General features: G+C 35.9%; 1 protein-coding gene across 1 annotated transcript; it reads left to right on the forward strand.

Moving 5' to 3' along the window:
* Positions 1–12,989: 12,989 nt before the first annotated feature.
* Positions 12,990–20,420, forward strand: LOC119507896 (serine protease inhibitor Kazal-type 12-like). Its single transcript, XM_037801169.1, has 4 exons — positions 12,990–13,050; positions 14,661–14,686; positions 19,146–19,270; positions 20,375–20,420. Exons 1-4 carry the CDS (start codon positions 12,990–12,992, stop codon positions 20,418–20,420), a joined length of 258 nt encoding a protein of 85 aa, XP_037657097.1.
* Positions 20,421–27,567: the final 7,147 nt, after the last annotated feature.

A 27,567-nucleotide genomic window follows, 5' to 3' on the forward strand; every position in this document is an offset into this window, starting at 1 on the left:
TATGCTCTGTTTACTTTTCTTCATTCTTTTTTTTCACCTGTTCCTCTGACTGGATAATTTCAATTGCCCTATGCTCAAGTTCATTGATTCCTCTGCCTGCTCAGATCTCATATTGATTCCCTATAGGGAATTTTTATTCCAGTTACTCTACCTTTCAGATCCAATATTGCTGTGTGGTTTCTTTTTATAATTCCTATTTCTTTATTGAAATTCTCATTTTGTTTGTATATTATTTTCTGTTTTTTCTTTAGTTATTTTTTCATGTTTTCCTTTAGCTCTTTGAGCATTTTCAAGACAGTTTTTAAAATACTATGTCTGGTATGTCTAATGTCTGATCTTCCTCATTGATGGTTTCTGTGGCTTTATTTTGTTCCTTTGAATGGACAAAATTTTCCTGATTCTTTGTATGTTTTGTGAATTTTTGTTGAAATAAGAACATCTAAATATTTTTATGTGTTTACTTTGAAAATCAGATTCTTCTACTTCCCCAAGATTTGCTTGGATTTTTTTCTCTCTTATTGTTGAATACTAAAGTAGCCTATTCGTTTATTGATTTTTTCCAAACTATTTGTACAATGACTGTATCCCTTTACATATGAAGTTGTGGAAGTCTCTGTCACTTGAGCTGCATTCATCTAGTGTTAGGGTATAGATTACTTTGAATGCTAGGATCTATCTAGTATTATTCAGGGTTTTCCAGAGAAACAAAACCAACAATAGGTCTGTGTGTGTGTGCGTGTGTATGTGTGTGTGCGTGAGAGAGAGAATTTAATACTCCTTGGAACTCACTTTCCCTTTCTGTAGTCACATATGTGAACATTCTAGATATTCCAGGCAGAATATAGCAAAGTGGTGGAAATGCCCCTTTTGTGCGGAGGACAACAGACAGGAACCTGGCCTGGTTGGAAAGGAAGATTCTAACAAGGGAGAGAAGAAGAGGTGGACTATGTCCCGAGGCAGTATTTTCAAAGGTATTGGACTATTTTTTCTAATCTTTTCAAATCTTATAGCCCATGAATTAATGTATTCCTCTATATCAGGGTTTCTCAACCTTGGAACTACTGACATTCTTAGCTGAAAAATTCTTTTTCTATGTGTGTGTGTGGGGGGGGTGGGTGGGGGGTGAGCTGCATTGTGCTTTGTAGGATGTTTAGCAGCATCCCTGATCTCTACACACAAGATGCCACTAACACCCCAATCCCAGACATTGCTAAATGTGCCCTGAGGGTTGCAAAATCACCCTGGATGAGAACCACTGATCTATATAACAATTAAAATAGGCCCCATAATAAGCAAAACAGAGACCTGTAACAATCCATTGCCAACATCTTCTCAGGACAGTATAGATACAGACAATTCACTACTCTTTTAAGAAGGTCTATGCTCTTTAACTCACCAGCAGTCACATTTAGTTCATGACTCAGAATTGTATCTGTAAGATGTTTTGGAGAATCTAACAGATACTTGACTGCCATCAAGATGATTGTCTTTCTAGTATCCTATCCCCTGGCACTAAGAAGACTAGCCAGACACATAGTTATTAACAAATGGAGAAATGAAATATATGACATGGGCTCTATGACATCATGGGTATTAAGTGCTCCACTTTCCTGGCCTCCCAACCCATCCCTGAAACCCAAACCCACCCTACATATTTTTTTAAATTGTGGTAAAATATACATAACATAAAATTTGCCATTTTAATCATTTTAAGTGTAAAATTAGGTGATATTAATTACTTTCCCAATGTTGTGCAAAATTACCATTATCTACTTCCAAAATTTTCATCATCTCAAACAAATATTATGTACCCATTAAGCAAAAACTCCCCATTCTCCCCTCACCTTAGTCTCTGGTAACCTGTAATCTACTTTCTGTTTCTTTGAATTTGCCTATTGTGGAATCATACAATTTATGTCCTTTTGTGTCTGTCTTATTTCACTTAGTACAATGTTGCCAAGGTTCATCCATGTTGTGGTATGTATCAGAACTTCATTCTTCGTTGTTGCTGAATAATATCCCATTATATGTTGTGGTGGTTTGAAACTGTATGTACCCCAGAAAAACGTGTTCTTAAATCTAATCCATTCCTATGGGTGTGAACCCATTGTAAATAGAATCTTTTGTTGAGGCTACTTCAGTTAAGGTGTGACCTACCTCATTAAGGATGGGACTTAATCCTATTACTATAGTTCTTTATAAATGGAATGAATACAAAGAGAGAGAAAAAGAGCCATGAAAGCAAGAAGCTTAAATCAGCAAAACTCAGAAAAGAAGGCAGAGACCAGCAGACACTGCTATGTGCTTTGACATGTGGCAGAGGAGCCCAGGATCACCAGAAGCCAGTCTTCACAAAGAAAGCCTTGTCTTGAGGATTTGGAAAATTTCTTGGCCTCAAAATGGTGAGCTAATAAATTCCCATTGTTAAAGCCAATCTGTTCCATAGGATTTGCTTTCAGCAACCTAAGAAATTAAAATTTTGTTTATCCATTCATGTGTTGATGGACACAAGTTGTTTTCACCTTTTGGCTATTGCAAATAATATTGTTATGACATTGCTGTACAACTATCTGTTTGAGACTTGTTTTCAGTTCTTTTGCATATTCAACTGGCAGTGGAATTGCCAGGTTACATGATAATTCTATGTTTAACTTTTGAGGAACAGCCAAACCATTTTCTAGAGCAGCTTCACCATTTTACATTCCCACAAGCAATGTATGAGGTTTCCGATTACTGCATATCCTTGACAAAACTTGTTATTTTCCTTTAAAAAAAAAAAAATTGTGGCAATCTTAGCAGGTGTGAAATGGTCTCTTATTGTGGTTTTTATTTGTGTTTCCCTAATGGTAATGATGTGGAGCATTTTTCATGTGCTATTGGCTATCTGTATAACTACCGAGGAGAAATATCTATTCAAGTATTTGGCTCATTTTTATTGGAGTCGTTTGTCTTTTTGTGGTTGAATTGTGGTTCATATATTCTGGATATTAACCCTTATTAGATATATGATTTGAAAATATTTTCCTTTATTCCATGGGTTCCTTTCATTCTCTTGATAGTGTCCTTTGATGCACAAATTTTTTAATTTTGATGAAGTCCAACTTATCTACTTTTTCTTTCGTTACCTGTGCTTTTGGTGTCATGATAAAGAAACCATTGCCAAATTCAAGATCATAAAGATTTTCCCTTATATTTCTTCTAAGGAATTTATAGTTTTGGCTCTTAAATTAATATATTCAATCCATTTTGAGTTAATATTTATATGGGGTTTAAGGTAAGGGTTCCACTTAATTCTTTGCATGTGGATATACAGTTTTCCTTGCACCATTTGTTAGAGACTATTCTTCCCTTGACTTTGGCATCCTTATCAAAAATCAGTTGGTCTTAAATGTGAGGTGTTATTTCTTGGCTTGCAATTTTATTCCATTTGTCTATATGTCTACCTTATGCCAGTGGCATATCATTTTGATTACTGTAGCATTTTAGTAAGTTTTAAAATAGGGAATGTTAGTCCTTCAACTTTGTTCTTCTTTTTCAAGATTGTTTTGGCTATTCTAGGTCCCTTGCAATTCCATATGCATTTTAAAATGGACTTTTCCATTTATGCCAATAAAAACTCTGTTGGAATTTTGATAGGAATTCCACTGAACTTGTATACTATCACTTTGGGTAGTATTGTCATCTTAACAACACTAAATCTTCGAGTCCAAGAACACATAGCTTTCCAGTTATTTAGTGTTTCTTTAATTTCTTTTGGCAATGTTTTGTAGACTTCAGTATAAAAATCTTGCATCTCCTTACTTAAATTTATTTCTAAGTATTTTATTAGTTTTGAAGTTGTTGTAAATAGAATTGTTTATTTTTAAATTTCCTTTTCAGATTGGTCATTGCTAGTGTATAGAAATACAACTAGTTTTGTACTCTGACCTTTTGCTAAAGCTACCTCCCATATACATTTTATTAATGGCATTTTTTTATGGATAACTGGCTACTAACAAAAGTTTTGTAGATAGTATTTTTTAATTTTTTCCAATTTTTACCTTTTATTTTTTGCTTTATTTCTTTTGGGCAGGGTTACCATGAGAGTAGGAGCCTTGTAATACTTTTTGTTACTGCTATATCCACAATGCATAATATAATACCTGACACATACTTGGTACTAAATAATGCATGCAAAATAAATAAATTTTTATTTACAATTAAATTTATATCAGGACTTGTTGATAGCTTGATATAAATTTTGCAATTTATAGTGGAGTTTGAAGAATCAAATGTCTACAGGGTCCAGACTGGTGTAAAACAGCTGGTTGAAGAAATTAGAAATGATGAGAACCATTGTGGTCTGCTAACTGGACACCCTGTTAAAACCAAAGACTCTGATATCAAAGGACAGAAAAGAAAATTTGTGGGCTGAATCCAGTTCCCAGATCTCTAGCTTGTAGCCACTGCTTTAGAAAGTCAGCCCTTACCACTAGGGCAAAGCATGTTGTAATATAAGAAATAATTGCTTGAATATATATGAGAAAATGCCAAAGAGAATATGATAGAATTGCATCTGTTCTTTTCTTTAAAACAATTTTGGGAGCTCACTCTCTGCCTCTCTTTGCTCCTGAGAAGATGGCAGCATAGCTGCCCAAGTCGGTGCTGTTTGTATGTTTGGGTTAACATTGGTCGATCACCCATTGCAGAGGCAGTTTTCAGAAAATTTGTAACTGATCAAAATATTTCAGATAATTGGAGGATAGACAGTGCTGCAGCATCCACTTATGAAATAGGAAACACTTTTGATCATCGAGGGCAATATTGCTTGAAGAAGGATGATATTCCTATGACTCAGGTTATCAAAGAAGACTTTGCCACATTTGATTATGTACTATGTATGGATGAAAGCAATCTGAGAAATTTGAATAGAAAAGGTAGTGAAGTTAAAAACTGAAAAGGGAAAATTGAACTACTTAGGAGCTATGATCCACAAAAACCACTTATTATTGATGATCCCTATGAATGGAATAGCTCTGACTTTGAGACTGTAGCAGCAGTGTGTTAGGTGCTGCAAAGCATTTTTGGAGAAGTCACAGTAAAGCTGCATCCATTCATTGCTGAAGGCCAACAAAGATTAACATCTTTACAGTGATGTTCCTGGTTTTTCAGTTGATCAGTGTGTTAAAAATGTAATGCTTCATAGCTCTAGGCTGTAGCTTTTTTTTTTCAATTGACTTACCGTTTTTTTATCTTAAAAAATAATTGTAGATGGAAATCAATATTGCGTTTGGCAGAAGAGTTAATAAAAATCTTTGATTCAGACAGTTTATGGGGTATATTAAATGTTCTTAAGCAAAATGGACCCCTTATCTTGCCCCAATTACAGAAATAGTGGAACAAACAAAATCCTAGAACCACAAAATATAACGTTTTGTGTGTGTTTTGTAACAATCATTTCTTTCCAATGTTTAATCTTAAGGTACTAATCCAATGATGACTAGTATTCTAATATGCTTAATTATGATCTTAGTAAGTAATTAAAACATCACTTTCAGGCCCAAGTCACTATCTGAGCCCATTGAGACTTTTACGTAATCTACCTCTTTATTAAGTCTATTTGTATAACTTGATGGATTAATGTCCTCTATTCACCTATACTATCTCTCTTTTTACCCAAGGGCCTTTTATTGAATTAGAAATCCCTAGTCATAGGAGTTCACAAGTTTGATTGGAAGTATTTTTTTGTTTTTAATTCATTTTACTGAGATATATTCACATGCTGTGCAGTCATACAAAACAAAGTGTACATTCAATTGTTCACAGTACCATTACATAGTTGTGCATTCATCACCAAAATCAATCTCTGACACCTTCATTACCACACACACAAAAATAATAAGAATAAAAATTAAAGTGAAAAAGAGCAATTAAAGTAAAAAAGAACACTGGGTGCCTTTTTTTGTTTGTTTGTTTGTTTTTTAGCTTCCCCCATTTTTCTACTCATCTATCCATAAACTAGACAAAGGGGAGTGTGGTCCATATGGCTTTCCCTGATTGGAAGTATTTTGATTCATACCTACCCAGAGTGTGGACTTGTATGTTACGATAGGAAAGAGAATGATTTATGGAATAAATCTTTAGCATTATTCTTAATTTCCGTTTATCTAGTTTATTTCATGAGGAAGTCAGTTTTTTGCTCCCATTTGGACCACCTTGCCTCTGAAAATTTATATCCAGAAATACACTGTATGCTGTTTCATCTTATGCTCACTTGGACAAATGTGTCTGTTTTACATATTGGCTTAGATTGGAAAAAGTAGTTTAAAAACTGGGAAAAGACAATTATGTTATGTTGAAATCCTTAAATAATATGTTGTGTTCTTTTATCACTGTTTAATTTATAGGAGAAAATACAGGTAATTTCTGTGTACCTTGAGATAACTGTAATTTCATATCTTTTGGTTATATATCAGAAAAGATCATTTTCAAAATAAACTGGGGAATATAAAAATATTTTAAAAACAATTTGGGGAACATTATTTGGCAATTAACTTATCAAAAATAAAGCAATATGACTAAAGTGCAATTTTCTTTGATATCCAAAAGGATTAGATGAGAATAAGAAATAGATGAAAATCAGGGATGAGTTGAGGTTCAGGAATGGAATGAAGGCACAAAGGTGGATGCAAAACAACTATCAGTGAGAAGTAAAGAATATTAGCCTCAACTTTGTCCCTGAAAACCATGTGATCATTTGCTGAGAAATGGAGGCAGTCATGGGAAAAGGCCCCACACAATTCTTAGGTCAGAGGAATGATGGCAGTCACCTGTATTATTTTACTTTTCATATGTATAGCTTGATTTTATGAATACAATCCTCAAGTTCTCATTACACAGAAAACTGCTCACCCCATAAAATCTAGGTCATTTTGTGATAATAACCTTTTTGAATGTACAAAGCTTTGAAAAGAGTTTTATAGACTTAAACAGACATTATTAAACATTTTGTTACTGAGTATTTAAAAAGGCATTGAGCCCCTCCTACAAGAGTCATAATTAATTATAGGTTAATTTCTGAGACTTATTGAAAACTTTCATACTCTTTTATGTAAGTGAAACCAGCAGAATCTCATGTGTTTATCCCATGCATGACTTCATTCCCACACTTCCAAGGCCACCAAGCTTTTTGTTCCTAAACTACTGGAATCTGGGCAGAGACTCGCTTCTACTTGCTAATATGCTCTTTGCATGCCTGTTTTGTAGGAAACTGTTGAACTGTGTTGTCTAGATGAGAAATTTATCACTGCAGGCACACACTGGAATGCAAGCCCTGTTTGATAGAAATGTACGGGCCAGTAGACTAAGTAAAGCAAAGCGGTGGCAAAGGGCAATAGTCATTCTTGTTCATAGGTTTCTTTTCCTCCTCCAGCTCAAATGACATCTCCTCAGTGAAGCCTGGGCAGCGTTTTTCCTCACAATCAACTACATTTTCTTTAGGAGTTACTCTATCTGTGTTCCATGTGCATTGTATCACCACCATCTGTCAGTCTGTTTCCTCCAGGTTTGTTCAGTCAGTCCTTGGAAAGAACTGGATTCGGAGTTAGATAGATGTCCTTGGTTTGAGTCCTATTTAGGATTGTCAGTTAAATCATAACTTGCTGAGCCTCAATTGTATCACATGTACACCATTGATTAGACTTCACATATTTAATTTGAAGAGAAATATATAAACATAATGTGCATTAAAGCTCTATGCATACTGTAAAGTACTGTATCATGTACCTAAAGGAAATATGATCATGAAGGACGCATTTTTCAATTCTGTGTTAACAGCCCTGAAACACTCTCATCAGCCTTATTGACAATGAGCTCTAAAAACTCCTGCCACTTTTATGCCTCATGCATCCTTAGAATATTTTTTATTATTTATTTATTTAAAAGCATAATACAAAGATTTGGAAAAAAAATAACTTCTGGTAAATAAAAGTGATGGGCACACAGGCCAAAGGGTAAAGGTTGAAACTGATTGTGTTTTAAAACTTCAACTTCCATATGAGACCAAGGGAATAGATATCTATTTGGTACAGGATCTAAATTTTCTAAACAGTACAACTCTACAGTTGATTTGTTCAAACACCACAATTGCATGGAACTTTGAATAGGAAGTGAGATACGGTAGGTTAGTATAGGCTGGAGTGAAATAGTGACACATCCCAGAGTAATTTGGGCAGACAATAAAAATATATATATATATATTTACAGCCTCCCCCTCCGCAGCCCCGAGGATCTGGGGGAAGGTGCAGATGTGTTGGACATCCTCACCTGGACTGGTGTTGATGTTGTCACAAACATTGGGACTGGCAGTTTGATGTGCTGAGCCCTCGAGCATGGGACTTACCCTTATGAAGCTCATTACCACAAAGGAGAGTCTAAACTTGCATGTAATGTTGCCTAAGAGTCTCCCCCGAGTACCTCTTGGTTTCTCAGATGTGGCCCTCTCTCTCTCTCTGAGCCATCTCCACAGGTGAACTTGCTGCCCTCCCTGTGGGACCTGACTCCCAGGGGTGTAAATCTCCCTGGAAATGCAGAGTATGATTCCCGGGGATGAATGTGGACCCGGCATCGTGGGACTGAGAGTATCTTCTTGACCAAAAGAGGGATGCAAAATGAGACGAAATAGTTTCAGTGGCTGAGAGATTTCAAAAGGAGTCGAGAGGTCACTCTAGTGGACATTCTTATGCACTATATAGATAACACCTCTTAGGCTTTAATGTATTGGAATAGCTAGAAGTAAATACCTGAAACTAACAAACTCCAGCCCAGCAGTCCGGACTCCTGAAGACAATTATATAATAATGTAGATTACAAGGGGTGACAGTGTGATTGTGAAGACCTTGTGGATCACACCCCCTTTATCTAGTGTATGGATGAGTGGAGGAATGGGGATAAAAACTAAAGGACAAATGGGGTGGGATGGGGGGATGATTTGGGTGTTCTTTTTTCACTTTTATTTTTTATTCTTGTTCTGGTTCTTTCTGATGTAAGGAAAATATTCAGAGATAGATTGTGGTGATGAACGCATAACTACGTTATCATACTGTGGACAGTGAATTGTATACCATGGATGATTGTATGGTGTGTGAATGTATTTCAATAAAACTGAATTTAATTAAAAAAAAAAGTGATGGGCACAGGAGTGTCTGTTTATTATTTTCTGTAATTTACTATGTATTTGAAACATTTCAGTATTAAACATTTTTAACAAATATATTTCCAGGATAACAATTATGCTCATTTTTCTTTCAGAAAATCCAAATTTATTTAATACACTGATTTTCTATTTTGCCTAGGCTTCCAGAAATTTCTTCTCCAAACTTAATGTCTAAGCATATTAACCATTAGTCCTTGTAATTAGCATATTTCTTTCCTCCATTTTTTCCATAAATTTGCTTTGACAATCCTTTTTCAGCAACCTGGGAGTTTAGAGGTGAATACAAAAATGTTTGTATTCTCATTGGGTTTGACTTTCAAAACTGCCTAAAATTCACACAGCATACCTGCATGAAAACCAGGTTTACTGGTGAGTGAGCCTCCGTTTTTCCTCAAGTCCAAAAGCAGATTGAACCCTGTCTGTAATCCAGTCAATTATCTACCTGCCTTCATCCCAGAAAACAAATGGATTTCCATCCCTACCCAACTGTAAAACTGTGTGCCACCACCAAGCCCCCACCTCGAGCAAATCAGATCTTTAAATATTTAAAGAATTGCCTTGAGTAAAGAGCAAATGATTTTTTTTTTTTAGGCAAAGCAAAAAGATAGGATGAAATAATGGATGATATTGCCACAAGTTGCCATAATTTAGAGACCATGAGTTGTGTATATGGATATGTAATGTTTTAGTTCAGGGCACAAAAACTCATTTATTGCATACTTAGACAACAATTCCCTAAAAGGACTCTGGGACCCCCACAACCCAACCTGCCTTCAGTTTACTTTCCACAAAATAGAAGCAGTGATTTTCTTCATTATTTTTAATCATTTTACTCATATACATAAAATCTCGTCACCTTTAGATCAGAAGATGATAAGACAAAATCATTAGCACGGACTTCTGCTTTTGTTCGAGTTGAAGATGCAGGAACTAGATTTACCCTCTGACCTGAAACAACTAATAAACAAAATACATGAAACAATATTTTTCAGACAGTGGGCATCAGGCACAGGACACTGATTGTCGAGAGCTGAGCTAAACCAAGAGAGCTGAGCTTCCAGGTGTTGGTGTAGTCTATTAACACAGCAAGCCAAAATGAAACTAACAGTCCAGTCTTGAATCACTTACTGCAGTGTTATAAACAGGAGGTTAGACTGAGAAAGTGCAGACTCCCCCACAGTTCCACTTTTCTCCATGGAACAGCTCTTGGCAAGGGTCAGGTGGATCAGCACAGTTGTGGAGAATCATCTCACTCCCAAGGGAGTCTGGAACAAATGACTCCTGACATTTTGTGGACCTGGGAGTTAGGAGGAGGAAGAAGGGAAAGGGCTAAGAGTGGAGAAGTACTCAGTACTGAGTCAGAGTGGGGAAAAGTGTCTTCAAGTTTCTCCTTCTTCCCTCTATAGCAAGGTCTCAAGGTCTCAACAGAAGTACCTAGGCAAAATCTCAGCCTCAGCTCCCCAGTAGGGTGGGCTCCAAATGGAAGTACCTGGCTAGAAATGCAGATATGTGTATGAGCATCACTGACCATGGGGGCCTGAGTCCTTGACTGCAACTTCCTTCAGAGACTACAGTGCACTAGCTGTGTACTGGCTGGTGTGGGGAGGGCAGATCTCCCCTGTGAGGTCTGCCAGGTAAAGCCTTTGCAATTGTCTATGATCAGGTCTGAAAGAACACACATAGGTTTCTGGCCAGAAGCCAGACTTCTTATCGATCCCTGAGAGAAGAAAGAAATGAGAGGAATCCTGAGATGGCACCAGTTTACTTCTTGGAAAGTTTCCAGGCCACAACCCTGAAAGGAGAAACCCAAGCAGAGCAGGGCAGTCTCCATGAGTTGAGGAGATAGGGGATACCAAGGCAACTAGAGTTCACAGGGAAGATAAGGGAGCCCCAGAGATCTCTCTGCAGGGTCTCTCCCTAGTTTTTGGCTGAGTATTCACTAGCATTTGTGTGTGCGGAAACGACATGAGTCTAAGAAAAAAAAAAAAACCTCTTATATGAGGCAGATGATAGAGAAAAATCATGGGAGCTCAGAGATGGCTGGAAATATTTTATGGTTCCACCAGCAAGAGTGGAAAACTACATAATTTATGGTCATCTGGTAGAGTGTTCAGAAAGGTATTGCCACTAATGTGAGGCACAGTTAGCCCTGGACTGAAGGCTACTCTGGACCCTTCTAAGGGACCATCTCTGCATTTGAGTCTAACTATTATTCTCATTTCCAAAAGTGCTTCTTAGTTTTTGTTTCCTTTTTTCTACACTATTCCTTATTCCTAGAATGCTGGTCACAGTATGTACCTTAAGAACTTCTAATCACTTGGAGGCCCAGGTCATGACCATCACCTCTCCACTATACTCCCAATCTAATCAAGGGAATGAATTTTTTTTTTTTTTTTTTTTTTGGTGCTTCCATGTTTAGGTACAACTTTAATCAAATTGTTATCTTTCCCTTTTGCCTATGAGTTTCTCGTTTATTTCCAGAGTCTAATAAAATCCACCCAACATGTGTTTGAGATAAGAATGAAGAAAGTAAGCTCCATGAATCTGTCTTTGCTGTTAAATCTAGCAGTACCCAAAATAACTCATGTTCAATTATTATTTTTGAAGGTAGGAAGGAATTTTTATTGTCTAACATTTGTTGAATTGGAATGCTGGATTCATTAGTGTTTATGTGCCTCTTTGTGTAAGACATTTTCCTATGCATGGACATACAGCAGTAAAAAAGATCCATGAGCTGACATTCTAAAGTGTATGTGCCTGCATCGTGTGTATGTTTTATGTGTTTATTTGGTGGTGGGAACAAATATGCAAGTAAATAATTAAACAAGAAAGACAATTTCTATTATCAAAAGGCATTATGAAAATAATTAAACACCTTTACTTGATTTAGGGTGGGGTATGTTTTGAATGATCAGGGAAATCCTCACTGGTTCACAAATATCACCGAGCAAGTAAATTATGAGCTGATATTTCTAGAAATAATGAACCAGCCATTCATGTTTCTGGCAAGAAGTTTTGCAGGCAGAGGAAACAATAAGAGCAAGAGCTCAAAGGTGAAGTGCACATGAAGTATTTAGTAAGTGAAAGAAGGTAAGTGTGACTGGCATATATGTGCAATGACTAAAACTTAACCTGTGAAATACTTGTTAAAATTGAAATGTTGAATAGGAACCATCATGCATATGCTGTCTAAAATCATGGGGTTGAAAGAAACTGCCCTTTAATTCACATTCACCTTAAATAACTAGGATTTTTAATTTAATGACCATCTGAGATATGCTCCTATTCTGCCTAATAAATTCCTCTACCTGAAAATCCCTCACATCAGGATTTTTATTTTCCTGGTAGTTGTGACACAAACATTACTAATATCATGCACAGCTTGTCAGACTGTCATACAGGTTATTGCAAGATGGAAGTTTTCTGGCCCCAAGGCTTGGCTTGGGGCAGGTCCAAAATACGCAAAGTGGAAGAAAATGACTTGATTGCAATTATCACAGTGTGCTGAACATGGAAAATTCTGGGTGTGTTACATATAATGCATTTCATTCTGCCTAAACATCATTTTTGAACATTGTGACTGCTGAAAAAGGCCTCTAACGATCTTCTTTGGTTTTGGGTGTCTCTAAGAACTGGGGAAATAGATTACATAATTAGGGTGGAGAAACCGGCTGACTGCTCCATCTATAGGTATTTGGATGCATGTATATGGACCCACTTATAAATACAGCCTGTAGAACATCTACGATGGTACTCTATTAACATATCTCCTACAGACTTCACAGACCTCATGACCATGAAGCCATCAGGCACCCTTCTGCTTTTGGTCAGTGTAGCCTGTTTGTTCCTCTTTTCAGGTGAGTCAGTCTTTCTCTCTCACTCTCTCTCCCTCTCCCTCTCCCTTTCCCTCTCCCTCCCTCCCCACTAACTCCCTCTCTCATTTATTTATATAATGGAATTATGGGGCAGACTGGTAAATATCAGCAGAATTGTGATATTATGGCTGATGAGGAAGAAGAGGAGGAAGAGGAGGCAGAGGATAAGTTTGGTCAATGATGGTAATAACCCATCACACTTTTAATTTAGAAAGAACTTTTACTTACAAAGGAACTTCTTTAAATTTCACTATAATACGAAAAGAGATAGTTTATTCAATTGCAAAGATAATGGATGGTGTTGAAACTTCTGAGGTGAGACGATGGACTCTCCTGGGTCATGTGGATCCCAAGTGCCTTACCCAGGCGTTCCAGACCAATTGTTTTCCCTCAGTAGACCACAATTAACATCATAGGGATACAAATAAGTTTCATTCTTCAGGGAAGAAATTTATATTGAAATTAGAAATTCTCATCTAAAATAACCTTTAAGAGATTCTTACCTAAACAGCTTCAACAGCCAGAATTTTCTGAGATGCTCTATTTTCCTGAAAGCAGAGTCATTATTACTTACCCTCTAGGTAAGCAAAGTAAAGAGATTAGGTGGATGGATGGGTGGATAGATAAATAGAGAGATAGATAGATAGGAGAGAGACAGATACAGAGATATCATTCTGGAAAAGATGTAGGTAATGTTGAAGATTGTGTAATGTAGTAGAAAGGGTCCAGGACTAAGATTCTAACATTTGGCTTCTAATCCTCATTCTGCTACTGCTATTCCTTTATATAATATTAAACAACTCATTTCCTTTCTTTCGATTCTTTTTCATTATATGAAGATGGAGACTTTGAACCTTATGTGCTCTACAGTTTCTTTCAACAAAAGGTTTTGCTTAAGTCTACTGGCCTGGGTTCGAGTCTCAGCTCTGCCGTTTACAAGCTGCATGACCTCAACAAGTTGTTTACACCAGAGCTCCGTTTCCTTGTGTTTAAAATAAGGTTGTTAGTATGATATAATGTATGTAGGATTTAATACATTACTGAAAATATAGAAATCCCTTAGTAGTCCTGGTAGGGATGGTAGGGATTGTGGGGATGGTGGTAAATCATATGATAATTTTAATTCTCTCAAAATCATTTTGCATGTTATTATTACAGTATTACCTTGCTAATCAGTTGTTCTATCTTTTAATCAAATGGTTTTGAGATTTTGGAATTTTTAACTTTTCTCTAGTTAAATATATGCCTTTTTGACAAAGAATACATTCACATTTTGCCTTCATTTTTCCATATAGCCTCATTTTAAGGCATATATTCAGGACATGACCAAAACAGTTGGCTAAATGCCACGGAAGTAGCAAATGCAGTGAAAAGAGCTTTGTCCTGGTCATTTGCAACCTGGCCCCCAGTTCAGTCATGCAGTTTACAAGCTCTGTGTCCTGGAGCAGTTTCTTTTCCTTCTCTGGGCCTCAGTTCTTCATCCATAAAGTGAGACCGATGTAATAAAGGACCGCTATGGGTAATTTTAGCTGTAACATTCTGGAATTCTTCTGAGCTGTTGTGATTTATTAGAGTCTGTTCTTTCATTCCAGAAGCTGTGATTCAAGGAGGTTTTCAGGTATGTGCTTCTCTCTCTCATGGGCCTTTTCCTACCACAACAACAGGTTGTCTTATAACAAAGACGGTGCTGAGTTGGAAGTCACTGTGGGTGTTACAGTAAGATCTTGTGAGATCATTTGGTTGTTCTGGAGAGAAGGTGGAATGTTAACATGACACACTGATCTAGACAAAGTGTCTTCACTGGAGCAGATGCACATTCCTTAACAGTGGAAAAAGACTTGCGAGTTACCTCCAAGTTTACATTAAATTAGCCAGACGTCATGACTCCACATAAAGAGTTTATACTCAGTTAAAGCCTCTAAAGCAGTACAATGCTTATAAAAGTGTGGGCTAAATATGGAAACCATAACATTTATGTTCCAAATCAGGATAAGTTTAATGGTGAAAATGATACTTATAATAGTTATAACAAGAAATTAATCATAAACTGGACTGTCCCAAGCAACCCAGAAGAGATGGTCACTGTAGGTCTGAGGAACCGTGTACAAAAAAGTCACTACCAATGGTTGGTAAAATGTTTATTTCTGCTCCCTACACATATATATTAGGCCAACTGATTGAACTGGAGTTTCTAGGGATGTTGAGGCTGAGGAAACTAAATTTTAAGAAGGACCCCTGACATTTTGAACTACATTAAAGTTTCAGAATCACAGCTCTAAATTTTACTTAACAGATCTAGGTACACAGAAAGAGTATATGCCAAATTTATAGATCTTGAACCCTTTGGTAGCTTCAGTTGGCAACTAGTAATTATAAACTTTACATTCTTGAGAGGGCAATTAGTAATGAAAGTGTCTACATTCTTAAAAAATAGCTGTATATCTTAATATACAAAAAATGTATATGGTGAAGCAGTATAGCTTATTTTTGTCTCCACTGTCTCCTCCAATATGGGATAGACCCTCAGTTGTTCCTTGTCTTTAAATATTTCTTTAAATGAGAAGATCATAATCATACTTCTCAAAAGTAATATTGCTCAAAAATAGATCATAAATACTTTTTAAGGGAACAGCTACTTCCTTGAGTAAAAATTCAGTTATAAGATTTAATTAGAAATTTGATTATATCATCTTGGAAATATGAATTATTGGCACAGGAGGCACTCAATTAATGTTTGTTGAATAAAGAGTGAAGAAATAAAATTTTTTTCTCTATGGAATCATGGAAAAGGGAATTAAAAAGGAAACTAAACAACCAAAAGGGAGAAATTTTGGGAAATTAAATCATACAAAGAGAGGAAATGAAGGAGATTTTTTTTTTTTTTACATGACTATGATTAAGTAAACCTCTCCCTTCCCAACCCATAAATACGCTGAATCATAAGTTGTCTTTGCAACAGAAACTATTTGAAAAAATAAACTAATTTCAGTTGGTGCTTAAACTACATCCTACCAAATATTTAGGTTTTATTGCGATATATGGCCAGTTGATAGGACTAAACATTCCACCTAAGTTATTCTTAGTGTGTTTTAATACAACCAAGAAGTTGATTCTCAATGCCTTGATTCCCATATGGACAATGCAGAAAGCATAAAGGTAACAAGCCAGACTCTTGAGCCAAGACGGTGAGACAGTCAAGCTATTGGGGATGATGAGAGGGCACAACTCTTTTGATGCTTAGGATGAGATTTCTAGTAGTTACATTTTGTGCCCCTGTATACCAGATGGGGAAAATGGGATTTGGGATAGCAGATTGTGTTACATACTTTCCTGTTGAGCAGTTATGTCTAAAAATACCTTGTAAAGAATATTACAATGAAATTATGAATTCAACTTTATAAATTGCGCTATTGTGATGTTGGTTTTAATGCTAACTCATTTAAAGCAGATATACACAATGTGAATAGAAACCTGTTGAGAGGACTGATGTAGTTCAAAAGCAGGCTAGGGGAAAAATGGTTTCTAATCATCACCATGATGTGACAGATAAACAGAGCTAAGAAGCAACACAGAAAACCACAGATAATGAAATATCTGAGTTCTAGTTCTAACTCTTTTATGTATTGCTGTGGAGATGTTGGTGTATTCCTTCCAAAGGGAACAAACTTCAGTGTCCCCACCAGTAAAATGAGAATATTAGATTTATTAGTTTTTAAAGAAATATCCTTTGATGAAGTGAAATCAAAAGCATAATCTCAGCACATAAAAGTGATAACAGATAAATAGACTTCTTCCGGTTGAAGCGGGGGTAAAGAGGCAAGATAGAAGAGAGGAGCATTGAAAGTACTTCCTCTTTATTTTTTTGAGGAAAATTTGTGATTATTCCATTCTATTTCTTAAATTCTATAATTGAGTAATAACCTTTTCCACTCACTGTTCAACAAAATTGATTATGCATCTATTATGTGCAAGGCCAGAGGACAGGAATATGAGAAAAAATTAGTACCTGACTTTCTACATGGCAGTTACATTGAAAGCTTTAAAAACAGCTATACTCAAACACAGACTTTTCACTTCCAGAAATGTACCATAGGAAAGAATTGAGGATGTACCAAAAATGAATTTATGCAGATATTCTTAGCAGTGTTTTTTGCATTACTAAAATAAATGGAAACAATGTAAATGTTTCAAAATAGGAAATTATGTAAATAATTTATACAACATATAGTAAATATTCAAAAACATATTATATAATGCATTTTAATTGGCAGGATATACTGAAAATGTATTTCAAATTTAAAAAGAATTTCATCAATTGCTAGCAATTGGGGGATCTTTTATGAAATATATATGCATAGAAAAATGTCAGGATATACATAAACTGGGTAATGGGTTATGGGTGATTTAAATAAAACCATTTTATACTGCTCTGTATTTCTAGTCGTTCTATTATAAATGACCATTGTTTATATGATGTAGAGAGAGATCACTAATAGAGAGTCGAAGAAATTAGAATGATAATGATATACACACATTCTATTATCCCTTCCTTCAAGGGGTTTGCATCCACCAGTTCACAAAGAATAGAACAGCATAATTTTGCACTATTGAAGGTTGGTGTTGCATAAATTTTAGGCATTTGGAGAGAAAAACAATTAGTTTTTGTCTGAGGGCTATGAGGAAAAGTTCGAAGCATGAGAAGAGATTTGAGATGTGGCTTAAAGGATGATATGAAAGGGAAAGTTTATTCCAGGTGGAAGAAACAGTATGGAGTTAGGAAAAAAAGCAAAGTGGTATCAAAGGTTATTAGTGGACAAATTTGGCTAGATTACCGGGTTCTTCTATGTTCAGAATGGTGTAATGGATAAGAGCAAGGGCCATAGAATTACATTGTCCTTGTTTAATCCTGGTTCTATAACTTAACTGTGATCTTGAACAAGCTAATTAACTTCACTAGGTCTCATTTTCCTCTCTGTAAAATCACGATATTGATAATATCTGCTTCTTAGGACTACTAAGAGGATTGAATGAATAAATACATTTAAAATATGCAGAACAGTGCCTCAAATATAGAAAACACTAAAAACAGTTTGCCACTTTTCATTATGGGCAGAGTGGAGACAAATTTGGAAAAGTATAGAGAGGTCAGGTTGCTTGGGGCTTTGAAAGGCATGGTGCAAACTTTCTAAGAATCACTGGGTAATTGAGAAGGTCAGTGTGATACTGGTACCCCACAATCTACATTCTGAATTCTGAACTCCTTTTCCATTCATTGAACAAATACCTTTCAACATTGAACTTTACCAGACTCTGTCCCAGGCACTGGACCAAAAGGTGAATCAGATATGGCTTATAATCTAAATATACATCTAGTCAAATTGAGGAATGATAGCTAACATACAAGTGGGACATGGATTAATTTCTCCAGGAATTCCTAAAAAAGAGATAAAAATTTCCCACTTGGATACAAATTTATGATAAGGCAACTTGGCAACCAGAATTAGAGGCCTTAAAAAGTAGTAGTCTTTGAGGCATGAATTCTTTTCGTAAGAAGATGCCCTAAGGAAATAATCAGAATATGTATAGGTATTTCTATATAAAGTGGTCATCCCAGTCCAATTAATGTAAAAATAAAGGCAGGAACACACAAAATACAAATTGGTAAAATAAATTTTGTCCATCTATATGATGGAGTATTACAACACAGAAATCATACTTTTCAGAAAGTGCAGATGATATAGGAACGGTAATTGTTAAAGAATAAATGGAGCATATATACAGTGTGGTTCTGTTTTTAATATTGCATATTTAAATTATATGTATGGAAATACAATACATAGACAAGAGACTTAAAGAGGAAATTACAGAATACTAACAATAGGTATGTCCAGGTACTAGAACTACATGTGATATTAACTTCTTTTGACTTTCAATAAATTTTTAATTATAATAAAATGTGTTTTGTAAAAATAATTTCTAAGAATCAGCCTAGCATATTTCTTCATTCTTCAAGAGAGTAAAAATGATGCCAAATGACATTTTTCATGAACTAAAAGCACTTTTTATTTAAATTGCAGGCTATTTGCAGCAGCTATGAGAATCAAACTACAGACAAAAAACCTTGTCCCATGGTCCACCAACCAGTATGTGGCACTGATGGACAAACTTACCAGAACCGCTGTGAATTCTGCAAAGCAGCTCTGTAAGCACATGGAAGCAGCTATTGCAACAGTCATCCTTAGTTTGGGCCAATGGGGTATAAGGCAGGGAAGGTATTCAGTAATCCTTTATTATGCCAAATGCTTTACAGAAAATTCTTATTTAAAATAAGGCAATGCTATTTTCCCCAAACTGAGATCCAGAAAGTGTAAATACCCTTTCTCAGTTCACCGAGTTGTAATCTTTAGCCTTTCATGACACCATAACCCAAGAACTCTTAAGCATTCACCATATATTTTACCTAAGGTATTCAGTCGCAGACCCCATGATCCAAATTTGAGGGTGGGTATCAATGTAAGTGGGATGGAATAGGAAGCAGTAGTTGGTACAAAGAAATAATAATGAATAAAATAGCGAATTATATCAGCTATTTCTGACTGCCTGACATGTATACCTGAGATTGCATGATTTTACCATGTTTATAAATATTTATCTTGTATATAATTAAGGGGATGGCTATCTTTTTACAACTCATGGGAGGAAGTAATACCCCTGAATATTAAAGGAAAAAGGATCCATAGTTATGATCTTGTTCATTCCTTCATTGAATAAGGCAATGAGGAAACAGCAGCCACAAGAGAGAAAGAAATTTTCTTTTTGACACGGAAAATTAGTGACACGGCTGATAGTAATAATAATAACTACCATTTTTGAGCCCTGATCATGTGCCAGTCAAGACAAAAGGACTTTATATGCATGGTTTCATTAAATATCCACAAAAATATTTTTAATCATTTATATGTTACTGTTATAATTTTTTAAATGCATAAAATGAAACTACAGAGGTTAAGTAAAGTGTCTGCGGTCATACAGAATCATTTGAGAGTCAAGAGGTCAAACAAGGCCTATCTGATTACAGCTTCCCTCTCTTAACCACCATTTTTCCTAATATTTCCCCTACATGTGGTGACCGTTTCTCTTCTAAAAAAAGAAAAAAAAAAAAAAAAGGAAAAAGATATAAAAAAGAAAAACACAGAAACATAGCCTGGCATGATAGTCTAGAATTGTTATGGAAAAAAAAAAAATTTCCCTGCAAATGTCTATTTCCACTGCATTTCAGCTCTGAGCACCATCTCTTCTTTTTCAGGGAAAGAAATGGAAAGCTTGGTTTCAAACATGATGGGAAATGTTGAATCTTCTGAGGCTTTAGTACTCAGAAGACTTATTTTCTGATACCAGTCTCAATTGCAGTGTTTCCCACAAGTTATTAAAATACAAAGCAGTTTCAATAAAGTTATCTTGGCAGAATTCTACGTTGCTTTTTTTTGCAAATGGAGGCATTTTTGTTTGATTTGATTAGATTACCTTCACATGAAATGATACAATTTGAAAATAAACACAGGGCATAGAATATTACAGCACTTATCCAAACCAGAATTCTCCAATCAGTGCTTCTTCAGCATTTTACACAGATGATCTCCAGGATAATAAAGTTGAATTCAAGGAAATACACGTTATTTGACACAAATTAGTATTTCTTTTGTATATGGTATATTTGGTAAGTGTTTTGCCCTAAGGAACATTTTGAGTTTGTTTTAGCAATTCCCATCTTGTACATTGAGACAGACAGATGAACCAGAAAAAAGTAACAAGTGAGACAAAATGTTGGTCATTTCAGCCATTGGGGTAGCTGAATAAGTTCTGGGCAGCTGAATTCTCTAACCTCGTCATCTCTGGCTTTATCAGTTCACTACGGTGTACCATTTAAAATGTTATAATTTTCTAGGTGGAATAAGTTATGAAAAAGCTTGGAAGTATAAGTTTATTGACGTGTTGTGGATGCCTAGAAATCTAGAGATGAATAAGACAAGCTTTGCATCCTCAGAGAGTTTATAGACTATTTAGAGAGAAACATGTAGACCAACTAACTAAAATATATTTAAATATTTTACCCCTGTTTAAATAAATCCCAATGAAAGAATTATTCCATTCATTAATTACACAAATAATTACTGAATGCCTGTGATGACCCAGATACCATTTCAAGCACAGCACAAAAACAGGTCCTTAATTTAAGGAATCTTATGATTTACTGGGTGGAAAAATTTTTAAATATATTTTTGGTCATTAATAAATGCTAGAAAGAAAACAAAATATGATGGAGAAAACTAGGGTACAGTTTGGAAGGAGGGGTTACTTTGAACTGAATCCTTTGGGATGAGAAGGATTTAGACATGCAAATGTGGGAGAAAGGTGTTCCAAGCAACAAGAACAATAAATAATGACCAACCAATAAACACTGACCAACCAATAAACAACCAAGAATAACAACCAAAAACCTGAGATGGGAATAAGGTTGGCATGATCAAGTGAGTGAGAGGAGCCAGTTCATGTAGAACCGTGGAAGCCAAGTTAAGGAGTTTGGATTTTATCCTAAGAGTTATGGGAAACTATTTTTTTTAAAGTGCATTAATAGAAGACTTCATAGAAGGGATGGCATTTGGGCTTGTCTGTGGCATATGATAAATTGGCAAATTAGGGAAAGAGGCAGTAACATTCTAGTTAATAGGAAAAGCTCATAAACATTACAGAAAATGATATATTTGAGGTCATTTCCAAAGTCTTCGATTGAGTATGTGAATAAAATAAGATCATAACTCAGAGAGGGTACTTCAATACTATATATCTTTTTTTTTTTAACCTGGTTTCATTTTTTTTTATTCATTTTACTGAGATAGATTCACATACTATGCAGTCATACAAAACAAAGCATACATTCAATTGTTTACAGTACCATTATATAGTTGTGCATTCATCACCAAAATTAATTTTTGACATTTTCATTACCACACTCACAAAAATAATAAGAATGAAAATTAAAGTGAAAAAGAACAATTAAAGTAAAAAAGAACACTGGCTGCCTTTTTTTTTTTTCTTCCCCCATTTTTCTACTCATCCATCTGTAAACTGAACAAAGGGGAGTGTGGTCCATATGGCTTTTCCATTCACATTGTCACCCCTCATAAGCTACATTTTTATACAATCATCTTCAAGATTCACGGGTTCTGGGTTGTAGTTTGATAGTTTTGGGTATTTACGGCTAGCTATTCCAATTCATTAGAACCTAAAAAGCATTGTCTGTATTGTGCGTAAGAGTGCCCACCAGAGTGACCTCTCGGCTCGTTTTGGAATCTCTCTGCCACTGAAGCTTATTTCATTTCCTTTCACATCCCCCTTTTGGTCAAGAAGATGTTCTCTGTCCCACGATGCCAGGTCTACATTCCTCCCCGGGAGTCATATTCCACGTTGCCAGGGAGATTCACTCCCCTGGGTGTCTGATCCCACGTAGCGGGGAGGGCAGTGACTTCACCTTTCAAGTCGGCTTAGCTAGAGAGAGAGGGCCACATCTGAGCAACAAAGAGGCATTCGGGAGGAGGCTCTTAGGCACAACCATAGGGAGGCCTAGCCTCTCCTTTGCAGCAACCGTCTTCCCAAGGGTAAGTCCTGTGGTAGAGGGCTCAGCCCATCAAACCACCAGTCCCCTATGTCTGTGAGTACATCAGCAACCATCCAGGTGGGGAAGCCCAACCCCCTGCATTCTCCACCAGCTCCTCAAGGTCTCTGCATATTTTTTTCTTTTTTTTTTTAAGTAACTTTTTTTTTTAATTCAACTATATAAAAACAATAAAAAATTAAAAAAATAAACATTTCAAACAAACCATAACAAGGGAGTAAGAAATAAGACAACTAAGATAACTACTTTACTTCCAACATGTTCCTACTCTACCCCAAGAAAATAACTTAATATAGCAACATTTCTGTGAACTTGTTCTTACCATACCTATCAGAAATTAACAGACTATAGTCATTCCTGGGCATTTCCAGAATGTTGAATTTACCCACAATAGCTTATCTGTTCTTACTGGGTTATCATTCCCCCTTCCTTAATTGCTCTCTATCATTAGTTCCCCTACATTCTACATTATAAAGCATATGTTTTACATTTTTCAATGTTCATAATAGTGGTAGCATATCATATTTCTCTTTTTGTTCCTGGCTTATTTCACTCAGCATTATGTCTTCAAGGTTCATCCATGTTGTCATATGTTTCACAACATCGTTCCTTCTTATTGCCGCATAGTATTCCATCGTGTGTATATACCACATTTTATTTATCCACTCATCTGTTGAAGGACATTTGGGTTGTTTCCATCTCTTGGCAATTGTGAATAATGCTGCTATGAACATTGGCGTGCAGATATCTGTTCGTGTCACTGCTTTCCGATCTTCCGGGTATATACCGAGAAGTGCAATCACTGGATCGAAGGGTAACTCTATATCTAGTTTTCTAAGGAACTGCCAGACTGACTTCCAGAGTGGTTGAACCATTATACAGTCCCACCAACAATGAATAAGAGTTCCAATTTCTCCACATCCTCTCCAGAATTTGTAGTTTCCTATTTGTTTAATGGCAGCCATTCTAATTGGTGCGAGATGATATCTCATTGCGGTCTTAATTTGCATCTCCCTAACAGCTAGTGAAGCTGAACATTTTTTCATGTTTTCCTTGGCCATTTGAATACTACATATCTTAACTCATGCTTCTAAAGCGGAGGTCACCAACAAAGGGCAAACAAGCCAGATATGGCTTAGGAATGTTTCTTTAGTCCACACACTATATTTCTTTCCTCCAGTTCACATAATAAAAACTGGATTTCTGGAAACTCTTTAAAAATGAGATTATCTAGTTGCGGGTGCCCATATTCTAATGGCAATAATGGTTAACTTCTGCTCCCTTTAGATGAGCCCTTCACACAGATCTCCAGCATCAGGTTCACTCTTTCACATTAGCTTCTGGTTTCTGGTGGTCCATGAGGTTTGGATCCCTACTTTAAGTCTTAACAATTTTGAACATCTTATTACATACTTTTGATTTTGGAAAGTTCACAATCTAAAGAAGCAGCCCACCAGTCAATGGAGAGCTGTTTCTTTACAGCAGCTCATTATTTGCTTGTCACTTCTACTGGGTGGTAACACTTTTCCTTGCTCTGAAACCACACACGCAAAACACACATGACATCCTAACCACCTTTTTATAACACATGCATGCACACAAGGCACACACACACACAACTTGCACTTCTCCTTTCACATCCTCTTTCTTCAAATATCTCTTAGGTTTATCTTCTCATGAATAGAGTATCACGAGCTACTTCAACAAGCTTTATTTAAAATCCCTTGTTCCAACATTGTCCACCCACACTGGTTGTCAAATTACAAATCTAAATGAAATTAATAATAATAATAATAGCCAACATGCATTGAGTGTTTTCTTTGACTTTGTTCTATGGGGTATACATATGTCAACTCATTAAATTTGTATAATCCAATGAGATAGGCATTATTATTTAGTTCATCTTACACAAGAAGAATAAGAAAGCACAGAAATTTGTGCAAGATAACCAAATTAGTAAGGGGCAAGCCAAAATTCAAACTCGGGAAAACTGTCCCTCAATGTAGGAATTTTTGAAATATTCTTATCATGGACTATGATCAATAAGTTAGTGTCAAAAGTGTTATAAAGTTCTAATCAAAAGCAAAGAAAATAAAAATACATGAGTATTTTGTATGTGATTTTGAAACCACAATGTTAGGTGTGCAATTTTTGTGGACTCCCAAAAGACACTGGAGTATCATATACCGTGACATGTAGCATATGATAAAGATGAATAATGGACTGTATTGTTTGAAATCTAATAAAGGCAGGTGATATTTCATAGTAATTAAGAGAAAAGGTTTAGAATATGGTCTCTGAATTTATACACACTCACACACATACACATGAACTTCATGACTTTCTCCTGTTTCCTGTTCTTGGAGACATGAAGATAATAATAGCTATATAATTTATTTTAGGATTGAATGAAGTGACTCCTGTAAAGCATTTGGCACAGAACCAGTGTACACTGAAACATAAATATATCACTGCATCTTCTTCCTCCTACTTATCCTTTTAGGAACCAATGACCCTACTAGAGGAGATTCAGAAAGCTTTTCCTTATGGCTGAATGCAGATCTCTTTCTAGCACTGATTTATATTCAGTACTACCAAAGGCCAACTGATCTCTTTCACCTGGTACTCACAAACAGAGCTCGAAGCCAAATATTTTTAGTTTTCCAAGTCTCTATTTTGGGGAAGGGTATTCCCATGCTCCTAGATAGCCAAAAACAGGCTTCCCTACACAGATGTGTTCAAGACTCTTTACTAGAGTTAACTGTGTGAACATGGTTATTTAATGACTCTTTGTCTCAGATTCCTCATCAAATATTTAGGATGTTACCAGAGGATTGTTTTAAGAAAATGATATAGTACATATACAGTACTTCAGTAAATGGTAGCTATTATAAACTCTTGATTCAATGTGAAAAATTAATCATTGTCTTGTCAAAAATACTGTAATGATTATCTATTGATGCATAACAAATCATGCCAAATCTAGTGGTTTAAAGGAACAGCAGTCAATTCTTTTGTGCACAACTCTTCAATCTGTGCATGGATTAGCAGGAAATGGTTTGTCTCTGTTCCATAGGATTTGGGTTGTGGCAGCTCTGTTGGAATCCAAGATGACTTCAGTCACGTGACTAGTGCTTCGGTAGGTGACTGGAAAGGTCTCCCTCTCCTTCTGTCTCTTGTCTCTCGTCCATCAAGGAATATTTTCTCTATTGGCCTTTTCCTCCAAAAGAATCTCTGAACTTTTTTCCATTTTTCCAAGAATGAAAGTGGAAGCTGCCAAGCCACTTAAGGCTGGAAACTAAATGTGGCATATCGTCACTATTGCTCAAAGCAAGTCACAAGACTAGCTCAGATTCACACAGAGGGTAAATGAACTCCCATTTGTAGGGGAGGAACAAAGTGCACGAAGAGAGATGGGAAGAGTTATCTGTGGCCATCTGTGCAAACAATATAATAAAAATATGCTCCTTACTTCAAATTAAAATTCTAAGACTAATTATAAGTGGGTATTTTATGCAAGGTTATTCTAAGTTAGGCTTGAGAAATAAGTTATAAGGATCTTGAAATGACTGGCTAAAAATGATAAATCTGCAGGTCAACATGGTGCCAGATTGTGTGACTTGTTTTCTCTTACTTATGAAGATAAGGTCAAAACAAAAACCACTGCTATTCTTAATGGTGGTGGTGAGGGGGAGGTTAATTTGGGAGTGAGAAAGAGATTATGTTTCAGATATTATCCCTATAATTTTCAAACTTGTACATCAAATATTTCCAGACAATGATAACCTCAGGAATTAGTTAATAAGTACCTATTGTAAGGCACTTATTTCATGACTATTATAATTATGCTCTGTTTTATATTTCATTGTTCTCTAGTCACCTCATGTGGGTTCAGCTAAAATCAAGGTGGCGGGGACCATGTTTGTAATCTCCCCAAATGCTGACATGAGGATAATAACAATAGCTAACATTAATGACACATTCTATTGTGTCAGACATATGTATCATTGCAATAAATATTTATGAATTTGAATATATATTTGAATTTCAGTTTCCATTGAAACTTTGTATTTGAATAAAGATATTGAATTCCAAAGCACAGAAGATAGTTACCCAAGATCCCTATGCCAATCATCTGCCCCTTTCTAGAACTCAGTGTTCTGAAACCTATGCCTTGTCTGGGGGTGAATATTGGGTACAATGATCAAATAAGTGAGTCAACTGAGAAATGGCAAAGTGCCTTAAGTGAAGTAGTGGTTACCTATTAGGTGACTTGTGGTCTCTTTGTTAATATTATAAAGTATTTAATGAGATTTGGTAACCAACAGACAAGCCTCCTTTCGACACCATTCAGCAACATGGCCCCAATTTTAAGAGGCATTGTGCCTCCCATGAAATATTAATTATATTTCAAAGGCCAGACCAAAATTAAATTTGTCTGGCTAGACTCAGTTAAACCTAATTGAGTCTATGTCTGAATAGCCTAATGAATGCTCTATAGCTGCTGCCTTCTATTATTTACTGTGCTCAACCTTTACACACCTCTTGGGAATGGAAAACTGAACTTTGTGACTAAAGTATTTAGCAGGAGAAAGCTATTAGAGAGTTCATAGTTCTCTTGCTTTTGTGATCTGCACAACAAAAGGCAAATTGACACAGGATGCTAGGAGACAGCCTACAGCAGGAAACAAAGGCCACTAAACTGCAGGTCCGAACTTTTTCTACCAAACACACACACGCACACACACACACACAAAACCCTTAGCAAAATTTGACCCCCTCAATGGTGTATTATTATTATGATTTTTAGAAATAAGAAAGAAGGA

Source organism: Choloepus didactylus, chromosome 13 (assembly GCF_015220235.1).
Source record: "Choloepus didactylus isolate mChoDid1 chromosome 13, mChoDid1.pri, whole genome shotgun sequence".
In the NCBI taxonomy this organism is placed as follows: domain Eukaryota; kingdom Metazoa; phylum Chordata; class Mammalia; order Pilosa; family Megalonychidae; genus Choloepus; species Choloepus didactylus.